We start from the raw sequence: 15,685 nt of genomic DNA, 5'->3' as shown, positions 1-15,685 counted from the left end.
TAAGGAACGAGTACATCGGAGGGACGGCTCACGTTGTCTGAGTTAGCAACAAGTCAGAGAGGCCAGACTGAGATGGTTTGGACATGTTCAGAGGAGGGATAGTGAGTATATTGGTAGAAGGATGTTGGAGATGGAGCTGCCAGGCAGGAGGACAAGAGGACGACCAAGGAGGAGATATATGGATGTCTTAACAGAGGACATGAGGTTGGCTAGTGTTAGGGTAGAAGATGTTCATGATAGAGTTAGGTGGAAAAGGATGATTCACTGTGGCAACCCCTGATGGGAAAAGCCGAAAGAGAAGAAGACATGTTCACAATATAATAAGAGATATAATAGCATGATGGTTGAACTCTGTTTAAAATGTTATTAATGAAACTGATGCTTCTAATTACACATAAGGAGACTTACAGTATAACACACATTTAATAAATAACATTTTCTGCATCAACTGCAAAATGTAGTTGACTGTTGGAAACCAAAGATGAGACAAACACAACTTGTGTTGAATCTAAATTAACTTCATACTATGAATAGAACAGTTCTATTCATTTCAGACATTTCTCTCTTTTTTTCTCATCAACAGTAACTGGACAATATTTCTACTTCACTGTCAGAGACGGAGATGACGTCACTTTACCTTGTGGAAATGTGACAGATGATCAGAATGAATGTGACAGTACTACCTGGATCTTCACTGGTTCAGGAAACTCAGCAGCAGTAACACTGTTTAAAAAAAGGCAGATTAACAAAGATTTAGTCAAATCTAAATCAGACAGACTGAGAGTTACAGAGAACTGTTCTCTGGTTATAAAGAAGGTCACAGATGAAGATGTTGGTTTTTACACCTGCAGACAGTTTATATCAGGACGACAACTAGGTGGAGACTCTGAGGTTGATCTGTATGTTGTTACCAGTGAGTATTTCCATCATAATGTTTTCACATCAAACTGTTTTGTCAGAACAATAAACTGAAACGTTACAATAATGATGATACAGTGATGAAGTTAATTTAACTCTTGTTTTCTTTCTGTCACAGAATCTTCATCTTCATCAGAGACTGAACATCAGAACAACGTGACATTAACCTGCTCTGTATCAACATATGATCAGTGTAGACTCACAGTGAAGTGGCTGAATGAGGATAATAATAATAATTTAACAGACATGAAGACACCACAGAGTTCCTGTTCTGCCACTGTGACATTTCCAACATCTGACTTTAATCAGTATTCTGACTTATTGAAGTGTGAAGTGACTGATGGTAACAGAAGAAAGCAGCAGTTTCCCTTCAGACGTCAGACTTCAGGTGAGAAGATGGTGAACTGTTAAAATCATTTTAAAATAAAATCATTGTTAATTTGATGGATTTTAAATTTTGTCTCATTGTACTTTTTTTTTTTTTTTACTTTTCTGTCCAGGTAAAGATTCAGCAAAGAAAATTAAACCAACAACATCAGATGAAGAAAGTTCAGCAGAAGAGACAAATGATAAAAACTCCACCAACAACAGAAACTCAACAGAACAACAAGGTAGAGACTTCACATCTTCTCTCTCTGCTGTCATAATTTTTAACATGTGAAGGTCAGACAGACACGCGATGGTAAGAAGGAGTTATTGATAGTTAGATTACAACACATTTGGAGGAAACAAAATTTGATTTACAACAAAAGAAGCTGAATAATTTGAATCCACAGTAGATCTTAAAGTCATGTGAAACCTTGATAATTAGTTTTGGCCACAGCAATATCTAAAGATTTTATATAAACCTAACAACATACTGTGAATGTGTCATGATCCTGACTCTTTTTTTCCGTGTCATGCTTTTATTTTGTAATCCATCCTGTCTCCCGTCTGTGTTTGATTACTTTCACCCGTGTCTCGTTATCCCCCTTTTTAATCACCACCCTGTTAACCAGATTGTCAGTGTTGTGCTGCTCTCCAGTCATTGACCTTGTGTTTCTTGTATCTTGTATCTAGTTTTGTTTCTTGCATCTTGTCTCGTGTTTTGTTTCCAGCCTCACTTTCCTCCTTGTGTGTCCTTGTTTAAATCTGGACCTCGTCTCTGCCTTCCTGTTTTTCCTGACCTGTGATTTTGGACCTTTGCTTTCCTTTGGATCAGTCCCTGGATTACATACTTTTGACCTCAGCCCCTATAAGTGTGTAGTTTGATTTTCAGTTCATACTTTTCCATTGTTCATCATGCTTTTGTTGTTCTTGTCATATTAGTTGGTACCTTGTGTTTTTTGTGTGCTTTGTGACATGTTTTTTGTTCCCTGCTTCCTCTGTGTGGCCCCTGTATCATTCAACAAATAATCTTCTACACTGAACTCCTTTATTATTTGTGTTTGCCATTTCAGTTTGAAATACTGAGCAGTGAAGTGTTACCATTTAGTTTCTCAGACAGATTTTATTTTCCATGTCTGAATATATAATATTTTCAGATAATGTCTCAAACTTCATATTTTAAAAAGATCAAACAGTTGAAGCCAAATATTTTGAATCTTTTCAGATTTTCCATATTTGCTGAGATCCATCATTGTGTCTGTGGGTTTAGCAGCACTGATCATATCTGTTGTTACAGTCAACATGTGGACGAGAACTAAAGGTGAGAACATTCACTGAGGAAACTTTTACTAACAACAAGTTTTTTTAATGTTGAAGCTGAACTTGACTTGTTCTAAGTTTTTATATTCTTCTCAGGGAAAAAGAGACTGATTAGAGAAAACACTGTGAGTTTAAACACTGAATAGTCAAATACGTTATCTCTGAAAATTGTTCATGTTCTGGTTCATTTAGCACTGGTGTGTAAAATCATAGAGGACAGAACAGAACTAAACAGTTCAGCAAGTTGTTAATTGAAGGGAAGAAGTTGAACCTGACAACACAAACTGGGAGATCAGTTTAAACTCTGAATCTCAAGTGTTGTTGTTCTTCTCAGGTGTGATGATGAAGATGAACTATGAACATGATGAAGACGTTTCTGCGTCTGTCAGACTCCACTGATCAACAAGAGACATGACTCGACTGCTGTTCACAGTTAACAATTCAACTCTCTGTCCTGTTCAAATGTTGCATGGTGCTGTGGTTTTCTGTTTCTTATCTCTGGTAAAAACCAGCAGTAAAAAGTTTGAAATGGGTCTTGAAGAACTTCAGAGAACAGTTTTTAGTCAACATGACTGTAGAACAACCTGAAAAGAATGACATTTATAAAACCAGCAGTTTAACATGATGTGATGTGAAATCTTCCATGTTTACCAAAAATGTAATAAGAATCCATAATAACATAAGTGCTGCAGTGAATTTCTGTCACAGAGGACCAACAGTGCTGTACTGTAGATTACATTCAAACTATTCAACATGTTGTTGATCCATGAATGATTAGCATCATAGTAAACTTTGGCTTCAGTGCAGAACTGCTCTAATTCTTGATTTGTAAACTGTATATGTGAATGTTACAGACATTATGAAGCAAATATATATTGATTAAATATGTTTGTTTTTTTGCTTTTTCAGTTTTTTAGTTGCTTGATTTTTATTCCAAATAAAACTCCAACTTTTCAAGTTAATACTGTGATAAAGAATCTTATTGAGCTCTTGATCAAAAAAACTGCTCATTGGAACATTTGAAAATGTGAACCATTATCACTGCTCAGTCTTGAAGGTAAAGCCCATCATGGAACAACCGATGCATTTCTACATGGGAAACGTTCAATCCACTTTGAAAACAAGTCTAATATCAGAAAACAATATTTGTAACTAGAGCATGGTGTTAATTCAACAAAGTCTATTATCAAACGGTCAAAAAGACCTTCAGGTTTTGGGTGTGCCGATGAAGGCATCTCAGTGGTTCTGCCAACTTTATTTGTAGCACAAATTATCCTCTGTGACATGAGACATGGTTAGTGAGACATTTTGCCAAAGCAGCAGCCTAGCTGGCGTTATATGAGCATTTTTTGTTTGCAGAATAAGTGAGTGAACTGTGTGCTTGCAAAAGCTTGTTTCAATTCGTTAAATGCAGTCTCTAAATCTGTAGTCCAAGTCAGCTTGTCAGTCATGGCCATATGTTTCCCCCTATGTGTGATGTCATACAGGGGTTGGGAGATCTTCGCATAATTTTGAATTAATGCACAGCAATTGCCTGCTAGGTCTAGAGAAGACATCATTTGCTTTTTATTTCGCAGGTTTGGCACTTCCAAAATTGCCTGGATGCATTCAGGACCCAATTTACGACCCTCCGGGGTGATTATATGGCCAAGATAGTGCGCAGATTGTGAGGAAAGTTGTAATTTGTCTTTAGCAACCTTGTGTCCGTTTACTGCCAGAAAACTAAGAAGAGGCACTATGTTGGTTTGGTATATGCTTTGTTATTGAAAAGATTAAAAGATCAGCCACATAAGTAATTATTTACTATTACATTGTGGCTCCCAATGTAAGAGATTTTCAGCTACTTCTAATGCAAACAATGTGGGGCTGGATAGAAATCCCTGAGCCATATTTGTCCACGTATATCGCTTACCATTGAAAGTAAAAGCAAACCAGAATTGTGAATCGGGATGGACAAGAATACTAAAATGTGCATTTGCCAGATCAGTGACAGAAAACCAAAAAGCAGTTCCTGGGACTTGACACATAAGTGTTGTAACATTTGCTAGTGTTGAAGCCTAATGGTGAACTGATTCATTTATAGCTCTAAGAGCCTAGACATGGCCTCCCGACAAGAAAAATCAGAATAATACTCAGTTACAAGGAAAACTCTGGATTCCAAATTTTAATCAAGTAATATACCGATTATTTTAGAGATACATGTTTGGTGAAGCTGATGTTTACCTTCTACCAGTGACGGTGTTAGAGACTTGTACTGCAACCAGCCACCAGGGAGGGATCGACTTCACTTTTACAGAGCTGTCATGACTCCATCTTTAGAAATAGTCTGTGGGTGGAGTCCAGCTCGCTGCTTGCTGAGCTTCACAGAGGACAGTACACATTAGTAGTACTACAATATGTACACACAAGCACCTAGAGTACATGTACACACACGAACTACAAACTTACTGTAACTCAGCTCTCCACTTGTTGTTCTCTCAGCACCAGTAAAACTTCCCTGTGTTGTGTTGAAATGATGGATGAACATAACCAGAGGTCAGAGGTCATGCTGCAGTAGAGGTGATCTGGTGTCCAGGGTGAACCCTGCTTCTTACCCAGTGTCAGCTGTGATCAGCTCTGGGCTCCACACAAACCTCTACAGGACAAACTGATGGAAGATAAACGGACCTGCTGCTTATTTCTATCTTTAAAGTGACACTGTGGAAACTTGATGGACGGAAATGAAAAACAGTTCAGTCAGACGCTTTAAATGGACGTGTTAACCACTGGTGTTACTGCTGTTTGTTTGTTTCATCGTTAGTGTCTAAAACCTGCTGCTGATGTCACGTTCTCAGAAAAACACTGACTTCATGGAAACACTGATAACAATCAGAACGCACAGTTCCATGATTGGATCATAGTTTAAATTTTAAGATTTATAACAGACAGTATCTTAATAGCTGGTTGGGTTCTTCTTTTTGGCTTAATTCTTTATTTTTTCTTTTACAAGTTACTGTCAACGCCACAGAAAACACAGAACTAACAATCTTCCCACATTCAGCTTCATCAAGACGTTTTCTACTGTTGCCCTCACTGTGAATCACTGAGAAGAAGAGTCAGTGAAATGAATCCAACTTCAAATGTTCAACACTTGTTTCACTCTGTAGCTGTCAACAGTTCATTTAAGGAGCTTCAAACACAGATAGAATCAAACTCAACAGGAAAGAGAGGAGAGAAAATGCAGTGTGAAGTCCTGAAGAGGAAGTGACGCCTCAACTGGTCTTTAAGAGGAAACAACTTCACAGACTTTGTCAGTTGACAACAAGAGATCAACAAAGAAGAGACAGAGAAGCAGGATGGTTGAATTCAGATGGATTCAAATGTCTTTATTTCTGATTCTGAAGCTTCACGTTACAGGTAAGGACACATAGAACTCATGTTACATTTAAAAAGTCAATAGAAACTGTTTGAAAATTACTGTTTTAAATCCTTGTACAAAAATAATATATTGTAGTTTGTAACTGAAAGACGAGATAAACACAATTTATGTTGGATCTATTAACCTCACAATATAAATAAAATAGACAGATTATTAGATATTTGTTTTTTTTCTCATTAACAGTAACTGGAGAATCTTCCACTTTCGCTGTCACGCATGGAGATGAGGTCATGTTACCTTGTGAAAATGTGAGAGATGATCAGAATAAATGTGACAGTACTACCTGGATGTTCATTGGTTCAGGAAACTCAGCACTAGTATCACTGTTTGAATATGGACAAATGAAGAAAGAAGTCAAATCTAAATCCAGACAGACTGAGTGTTACAGAGAATTGTTCTCTGGTTATAAAGAAGGTCACAGATGAAGATGTTGGTCGTTACACCTGCAGACAGTTTATATCAGGACAACATCAAGACTCTGAGGTTTATCTGTCTGTTGTTACCAGTGAGTATTTCCATCATAATGTTTTCACATCAAACTGTTTTGTTAGACACTGAAACTGTCTAATATTTCTATGATTTCATATCATCTTATCACATTTTATATAAGAACAACAATAGAATCATAAAATCTATTGAAGATGTCGATTACTCAGTGTTTTTGTTTGAAACTATGATAAATGAGTTTTTTGTGACAACATATTTCTGTTTTTCTCTCAGATCATTAAAGATGTGATTTGACCTCTATTAAGAACCAAATATCAGTTTATTTCTTCATCTTCTTCAGCTCTGTATCATCTGTTCTCACTTTATCATCTGAATCTAAACTTCATCTCACAGAAAAGAAAACTTATTAATAACTTGTTGATATTTTTAATATAAAGTTTAGACTTTACTTTGCAGAAGTGAGACTGTTGGAAGCTGACGCTCTAAAGTTAGTTCAGTCAGAAACTGATCAACGTGTTAAAACCACAGATGTTCCTGATGTTCATGAGCTCATTGTTTGTGGCTCAAACCTCCAGAGCTCTGCTGCTGTTGTCACGTTCTCAGTACAACACGTCCTCCTCTGTAGTCAGAAAGAAGTCATTTCAGAGATACGACCACCATGACTAAATATCTTCTTCTTTATGAACAGTATCACTATGTTCCACCACTCAGCATCAAGAATCCCACTGTGACAGGTTTGACTCTTCACCTGTTTGTTGATGTGAGCTGTCAGACGTCACCAGGACTCCTGTCTCTTCTCTAACAAACACTGTTCAAAGAAAATCAGTCGCATTCATGCAGCTTTCTGTTCATGAACCATCTTCACACATCTGACTTCTTCTGTTTCTGATCCAATAAGAAACAGTGTCGTCCTCACAGTGGACATTAAAAACTAATCTCTTCTCTACATTCAACAAAGTGTAAATCATGACAAAGTGACAGCTCATTGGTCACAGGAATTAGACGCTGTAATCACCTTTAAACAGAAACAACTTCACAGACTGTGTTAACTGAGAGTTTGACAACAAGGGGTTAATAGTGAGAAGAGACAAACACACGATGGTTGAATTCAGACAGGTTCAAAATGTCTTTAAATGAGACAGAATCAGTTTAGTTTGGAACTGTGAGAATGTAGTTGACTGTTGGAAACCAAAGATGAGACAAACACAACTTGTGTTGAATCTAAATTAACCTCATACTATGAATAGAACAGTTCTATTCATTTCAGACATTTCTCTCTTTTTCTCATCAACAGTAACTGGACAATATTTCTACTACTTCACTGTCAGAGACGGAGATGACGTCACTTTACCTTGTGGAAATGTGATAGATGATCAGAATAAATGTGACAGTAATACCTGGTTGTACAGTTATTTAAGGAAACTCAGCAACAGTAGAGCTGGTTAATCTTGGAGAGATTAAGATAGAAGCCAAATCTAAATCAGACAGACTGAGTGTTACAGAGAACTGTTCTCTGGTTATAAAGAAGGTCACAGATGAAGATGTTGGTCGTTACACCTGCAGACAGTTTATATCAGGACGACAACGAGGTGGAAACTCTGAGGTTGATCTGTCTGTTGTTACCAGTGAGTATTTCCATCATAATGTTTTTACATCAAACTGTTTTGTCAGAACAATAAACCGAAACGTTACAATAATGATGATACAGTGATGAAGTTCATTTAACTCTTGTTTTCTTTCTGTCACAGAATCTTCATCTTCATCAGAGACTGAACATCAGAACAATGATCAGGTCACATTAACCTGCTCTGTATCAACATATGATCAGTGTGGACACACAGTGAAGTGGCTGAATGAGGATAATAATAATCATTTAACAGACATGAAGACACCACAGAGTTCCTGTTCTGATACTGTGACATTTACAACATCTGACTTTAATCAGTATTCTGACTTATTGAAGTGTGAAGTGACTGATGGTAACAGCAGAAAGCAGAAGTTTCCCTTCAGACGTCAGACTTCAGGTGAGAAGATGAAGAACTGTTGAAACCAATTTTAAACTGAGTGAAAAATTAAACTAATTGTTGTTCATTTGATTTTATTTTGTTGTTAATGACAAACATGAAGTATTTTATCACAGTACAATTTTTACTTTGTATTTGTCGAGGTATAGAGAAAACAACAACAACAACAACAACAACAACAACAAGACCAGTGACAGAAGAGACAAATGAAAAAAGCTCCACAAGCAGCAGTGAACCAACAAAATCACCAGGTAACTGAACATTTTTCTCTTTTTATGATTGTAAAGTTTTCAGAGTTTATTATAGTATCATCAGTATTAGTTTGTTTCTTTATCAACATCAATGTACAAATGGAACAATGATATTTATACTGTTAATAGATATTAACACAAGTCTTTACACATATACTTAATATTTATATTAACTTTGATTCAGACATAATAAAAGAAAATGTCTAATTAAAATTTATTAAAATTAAAGTGGAATTTCTGACAGAATTTGAGGTTTTAACATGACACCAGTGTTTAACATGTTTATCACGTGTTTGTAAAGGAACATTTAGTCTCACTGTTACTTTCTGACATTCTGTATTGTTTCTGTTCTTGTGAAGATACCACTACAACTAAATCAGTATCGACAATGAGAACTGATGTAACGAGTGCGAGGAAGGACTCCATGACTAGAGACACACAGAAAGGATTTTTAAAGGTTTATTAATAACCAGTGCACAAGGGAAAAAGTCAAATGAGTATTACAGAGAACTCCTCAAGAGGAGATGGTGTAGGGTGAGTGTGGAGGTCAGGGTGTGAACCAGGAATGGCGGCTGGCCACTGTGGAGAGTGTCCAGGGGAGTAATAACATTTCTGTAGAAGCACGATGGGGAAACAGTCCAGATTCTTAAACAGAGGATGATGAAACCAAAGTCCAACAAACAGTATGATAAAACAGTCTGGGGTTATGTACAGGGGCAGGTTAAATAAGAAGTCCAAGAGCTAGTATCCGTGCTCAGAAGTTTCCAAGGCATACATGGTAAGGCAGTACAAGGGAAGTCCGGCTGGCAAATCTCTGAGGTAGAGACAGGTTCAGGTCAGGTGCTGTGAGAAGGTGGAAAGACCAGGAATGGACAGATCAGGAGAGAGGAACTCACGGTGCCGGAGCCTCAGGTAAAAGCGCGGTCCAGGGCAGGTAAAGTCCAAATGTCAGTCCGAATAGAAACGCTGAATAGTTTTAATCTGGGTTTGAGGGCAGACTATCCGGCAGGGGAGGAAGGTGAGAAGGTCTGTATATGTAGTCCAGGTGCAGCCAATCAGCGGGTGAGGATAATTAGGCTGGGAGGAGGAAACAGGAAGTTGACCAAATAAGGGCATGGGGGGAGAACAGGCAGCAAGAAAACTGGAATCATGACAACTGAACTGTCAACAAGAGTCAGAAGAAGAACATCAATGAGACAAACACTGATCCAGGAAAACAACAAGTCACTGACTGAATCTGTTTTTTAGTTTATCTAATTAAATTGTTTCAGTCCGTCTCAGTTTTGAACCCTGTTGTTGTTCTTGGGGTTCAGGTCTTTACGATTTTTAATTTCTCTTCCCAGACTGGTCTTGGTGGTTCATTATTAGAGCTGTGGGTTTTGCAGCACTGTTAATAATTGTTGTTGCAACATTCATCAGATGGAAGAAAACTAAAGGTGAGAAAGAAGGAAAAGCAGAGATTTCTAATCAACCTGGATTCTTAGTTAAACTTGACTTTCTTTTGTCTTTTCAGGGAACAGAACACAAAGAACTGAAGACAAGGTGAGTTTTACAGCTAAAAACTAAATGTTTTTATAATTTTAATGTAATAAATAAAGTGTGTTACTATTAAATATGTTAAGAAACAGAGAGAACAATAAACGGTACTAACTTCACTGTACAGAACACAAACTAATGTGCAGTGAGACTGTTGTGGTGATAGTGAGTCAGATTAAATCCACATTCTGATCTTTGTCTTCTCTCTGTAGACTGATCCTGAAGATGGAGTTCCCTACGCCTCCATCAGCTTCACCAAGATCACCAAAAATAAAACCTGGGTAAGACGTCTGCTTGGTGTGATGTTGATTAATGAGGACATTAATTAAATTAAAGTCAAAGTAATTGATTGATAATTGATTGTGATTCTGATCAGACTGTTAATCCCTGTGGCCCCCAGACCTTTCCTTTGCAGTATCACCGCTCAGATCTACTCAGCAGATAAAAGCTGCAGCAGAATGAGGACAGTCAGAGCTCCTAAGTTTATGTGGATGTAAATCGTGTGCTGTTTCCTTCCAGGATCAACAAGCTGATGAAGTTGATGTGGTGACCTACAGCACTGTGAGAGCTTCCTCTTCTGCTGCTGGAGCCTCCACTGACCCCAGTATCCTCTATGCAACTGTCAACAAACCAAACAAATAAAATGTTTCTTAATGATCAGGTTTTTATTGCACTTGCATGATTGGATCATGGTTTAAATTTTAAGATTAATAACAGACATGATTTTAATAGTTGGTCGTGTTCTTCTTCTTGACTTAATTCTTTTTATTTTACAAATTACTGTCAGGTAAAGAAAGAGGGGGCAGACAGACACACACTGATTGATGTAGACCTGTACAGGTGAATGTAATCCAATACCTGCAGCCATAACATCCACTGAACAGGAAATTCCTACTGTTTGAGTTTTCAGCATTGAAAGGTGTTCCTAATAAACTGAACCCCTCATGTATGGAAATGGGGAGGACACACCACTGAAATTAGCCTAATGCAGTAAGTTACATCACCTATGATGAAGTTTAATTCAGATTCTGTGTAGAGCTCTTCTATTGGACTGTCTTCTACTGTACAGGTGTACATACAGTACAGTAAATTAATATTTTGGTTCATGTGTATTTCTATTTCTTTCTCTTAGTACTGTTTCTCCCAACATTGATGGTAGGTTAAGGTTCAGGTTAACATCTTTCTTATCTTCTTTGTCTGTTTGTTTAACTACATGATGCTTTCTGTTTATTATTGTTTATTAATTATCTAAATGTTCAGTTTTTCTTGCTATAGTGTGAATGATTTCCTGGTTTAACATGTTTTTCCTGATGATGTTTTTATTTTTACTAACTAAAGCACAGGTTCATGTGACCACAGATCCTGGATAACCTGTGATGTTTTTCAGGCCAAATTAAAATATTATTCCAAATTATGTTTTAGATATTTCACTTGAAATTAGTTTATTTAGATTGTTTCCAGTTTCTTTCAGTCCTGTAGTTTTTCAAATGCTGTTTTAAACCTTTGCTGCAGCTTTGTCCACATTGAAACCAAATGATTTTCTGTGACTGGTTGTTAGAAACATTGTACAGATAGTTTTCATTTTACATTTGTTTCTCTCATCAAACTCCCATTTATTATAACTTCCTCTGTCTTTGCTGAGGAACCATGCTCCCTTTGCTCAAGAGAAAATAAACAACTGTCTTATTAACCTCATCGGTGGTCCTGAGAAGTTTGTTCCAGAAATGTTCCTATGATCTACTGTTATCTCAAGATCATTTATCAACATCGTCTTCACATTATTGTCCCTCAAACTGCTGTGTCTCTCACTATACTACATGTGTTCAGCAGTGGCATTGTGGGAACTTTCTGCTCTACTCCAGGAAATGAAAGACACTTCAATCATCCAATCATTATTGTATTAACCACTTATGCTACTGATATTTATTAACTGTCTCCTCTACTAGACCGCCATACTCACCCAACATCATCCCCTATCCTGCTGGTGCCCTGCAGAACTCCCCAACTCTATCACTTGCACCAATTATCGTAATGAATCTTTTAAACTCATTCTTGCCTCTGTGTGGTCTCTGGCAATGGAGTCTGAGCCCGACCTCGTGACAAGTAACATTAGAATAATACTCAGTTACAAGGAAAAGTCTGGATTCCAAGTTTTAATGAAGTCCTAAATTCATTATTTTAGAGACACATGTTTGGTGAAGCTGATGTTGAACTTCTGATGAGACTTGTACTGCAACCAGCCACCAGGGAGGGATCGACTTCACTTTTACAGAGCTTTCATGACTCCATCTTTAGAAATAGTCTGTGGGTGGAGTCCAGCTCGCTGCTTGCTGAGCTTCATAGAGGACAGTAAACATTAGTAGTAGTACAATATGTCCACACAAGTACATAGAATACATGTACACACGCATACTACAAACTTACTGGTATTCAGCCCTCCACTTGTTCTTCTCTCAGCACCAGATGAACATAACCAGAGGTCAGAGGTCATGCTGCAGTAGAGGTGATCTGGTGTCCAGGGTGAACCCTGCTTCTTACCCAGTGTCAGCTGTGATCAGCTCTGGGCTCCACACAAACCTCTACAGGACAAACTGATGGAAGATAAACGGACCTGCTGCTTATTTCTATCTTTAAAGTGACACTGTGGGAACTTGATAGACGGAAATGAAAAACATTTCAGTCAGACGCTTTTAATGGACGTGTTAACCACTGATGTTACTGCTGTTTGTTTGTTTCATCGTTAGTGTCTAAAACCTGCTGCTGATGTCACGTTCTCAGAAAAACACTGACTTCATAAATACAATGAGGAAACAAGAGGTCTCAGACACCTAGAGTTCTTTCCCAGCTGCTGCAGTTTCACCGTGTTGAACATCAACAGCTCAGTTCTAATGGACCAGAAGTTTGACCCTTCACTGAGAAGAAGAGTCAGTGAAATGGATCCAACTTCAAATGTTCAACACTTGTTTCTCTCTGTAGCTGTCAACAGTTCATTTAAGGAGCTTCAAACACAGATAGAATCAAATTCAACAGGAAAGAGAGGAGAGAAAATGCAGTGTGAAGTTCTGAAGAGGAAGTGACGCCTCAACTGGTCTTTAAGAGGAAACAACTTCACAGACTTTGTCAGTTGACAACAAGAGATCAACAAAGAAGAGACAGAGAAGCAGGATGGTTGAATTCAGATGGATTCAAATGTCTTTATTTCTTATTCTGATGCTTCACTTTACAGGTAAGGACACATAGAACTCACATTACATTTAAAAAGTCAATAGAAACTGTTTGAATATTACTGTTTTAAATCCTTGTACAAAAATAATATATTGTAGTTTGTAACTGAAAGACGAGATAAACACAATTTATGTTGGATCTATTAACCTCACAATATAAATAAAATAGACAGATTATTCGATATTTGTGTTTTTTCTCATTAACAGTAACTGGAGAATCTTCCACCTACGCTGTAACGCATGGAGATGAGGTCATGTTACCTTGTGAAAATGTGAGAGATGATCAGAAGAAATGTGACAGTACTACCTGGATGTTCATTGGTTCAGGAAACTCAGCACTAGTATCACTTTTTGAATATGGACAAATGAAGAAAGAAGTCAAATCTAAATCCGACAGACTGACTGTTAAAAAAAATTGTTCTCTGGTTATAAAGAAGGTCACAGATGAAGATGTTGGTCGTTACACCTGCAGACAGTTTATATCAGGACGACATCAAGACTCTGAGGTTTATCTGTCTGTTGTTACCAGTGAGTATTTCCATCCTAATGTTTTCACATCAAACTGTTTTGTTAGACACTGAAACAGTCTAATATTTCTATGATTTCATATCATCTTATCACATTTTATATAAGAACAACAATAGAATCATAAAATCTATTGAAGATGTCGATTACTCAGTGTTTTTGTTTTAAACTATGATAAATGAGTTTTGTGTGACAACATATTTCTGTTTTACTCTCAGATCATTAAAGATGTGATTTGACCTCATATTAAGAACCAAATATCAGTTTATTTCTTCATCTTCTTCAGCTCTGTATCATCTGTTCTCACTTTATCATCTGAATCTAAACTTCATCTCACAGAAAAGAAAACTTATTAATAACTTGTTGATATTTTTAATATAAAGTTTAGACTTTACTTTGCAGAAGTGAGACTGTTGGAAGCTGACGCTCTAAAGTTAGTTCAGTCAGAAACTGATCAACGTGTTAAAACCACAGATGTTCCTGATGTTCATGAGCTCATTGTTTGTGGCTCAAACCTCCAGAGCTCTGCTGCTGTTGTCACGTTCTCAGTACAACACGTCCTCCTCTGTAGTCAGAAAGAAGTCATTTCAGAGATACGACCACCATGACTAAATATCTTCTTCTTTATGAACAGTATCACTATGTTCCACCACTCAGCATCAAGAATCCCACTGTGACAGGTTTGACTCTTCACCTGTTTGTTGATGTGAGCTGTCAGACGTCACCAGGACTCCTGTCTCTTCTCTAACAAACACTGTTCAAAGAAAATCAGTCGCATTCATGCAGCTTTCTGTTCATGAACCATCTTCACACATCTGACTTCTTCTGTTTCTGATCCACTAAGAAACAGTGTCGTCCTCACAGTGGACATTAAAAACTAATCTCTTCTCTACATTCAACAAAGTGTAAATCATGACAAAGTGACAGCTCATTGGTCACAGGAATTAGACGCTGTAATCACCTTTAAACAGAAACAACTTCACAGACTGTGTTAACTGAGAGTTTGACAACAAGGGGTTAATAGTGAGAAGAGACAAACACACGATGGTTGAATTCAGACAGGTTCAAAATGTCTTTAAATGAGACAGAATCAGTTTAGTTTGGAACTGTGAGAATGAAGTTGACTGTTGGAAACTAAAGATGAGACAAACACAACTTGTGTTGAATCTAAATTAACCTCATACTATGAATAGAACAGTTCTATTCATTTCAGACATTTCTCTCTTTTTCTCATCAACAGTAACTGGACAATATTTCTACTCCGTCACTGTCAGAGACGGAGACGACGTCACTTTACCTTGTGAAAATGTGATAGATGATCAGAATAAATGTGACAGTACTACCTGGATCTTCACTGGTTCAGGAAAGTCTTCAGCAGCAGTAACACTGTTTAAAAAAAGGCAGATTCACAAAGATGTAGTCAAATCTCAATCAGACAGACTGAGTGTTACAGAGAACTGTTCTCTGGTTATAAAGAAGGTCACAGATGAAGATGTTGGTCGTTACACCTGCAGACAGTTTATATCAGGACGACAACAAGGTGGAGACTCTGAGGTTGATCTGTCTGTTGTTAACAGTGAGTATTTCCATCATAATGTTTTCACATCAAACTGTTTTGTCAGAACAATAAACTGAAACGTTACAATAATGATGATA

General features: G+C 37.3%; 1 protein-coding gene and 1 long non-coding RNA gene across 2 annotated transcripts in view; both read left to right on the top strand.

The window, feature by feature from the left end:
- Positions 1–15,685, top strand: part of LOC113149060 — a 31,822-nt gene that overhangs the window by 2,393 nt on the left and 13,744 nt on the right. The window contains exons 3-4 of the mRNA XM_033325895.1: positions 584–913; positions 1,037–1,074. Coding sequence (XP_033181786.1) covers positions 584–913; positions 1,037–1,074 — 368 coding nt within the window. The remainder of the gene's footprint in view (positions 1–583; positions 914–1,036; positions 1,075–15,685) is intronic.
- Positions 8,650–10,909, top strand: LOC113149066. Its single transcript, XR_003297545.1, has 5 exons — positions 8,650–8,744; positions 10,088–10,180; positions 10,258–10,286; positions 10,493–10,561; positions 10,800–10,909. It is a non-coding gene; the product is annotated as an uncharacterized LOC113149066 (long non-coding RNA).

The sequence above is a fragment of the Anabas testudineus genome, chromosome 24 (genome assembly GCF_900324465.2).
Source record: "Anabas testudineus chromosome 24, fAnaTes1.2, whole genome shotgun sequence".
Lineage (NCBI taxonomy): Eukaryota > Metazoa > Chordata > Actinopteri > Anabantiformes > Anabantidae > Anabas > Anabas testudineus.
Note: the sequence above shows the minus strand (reverse complement) of the source record. Positions and strands in the feature narration are given on the sequence as shown.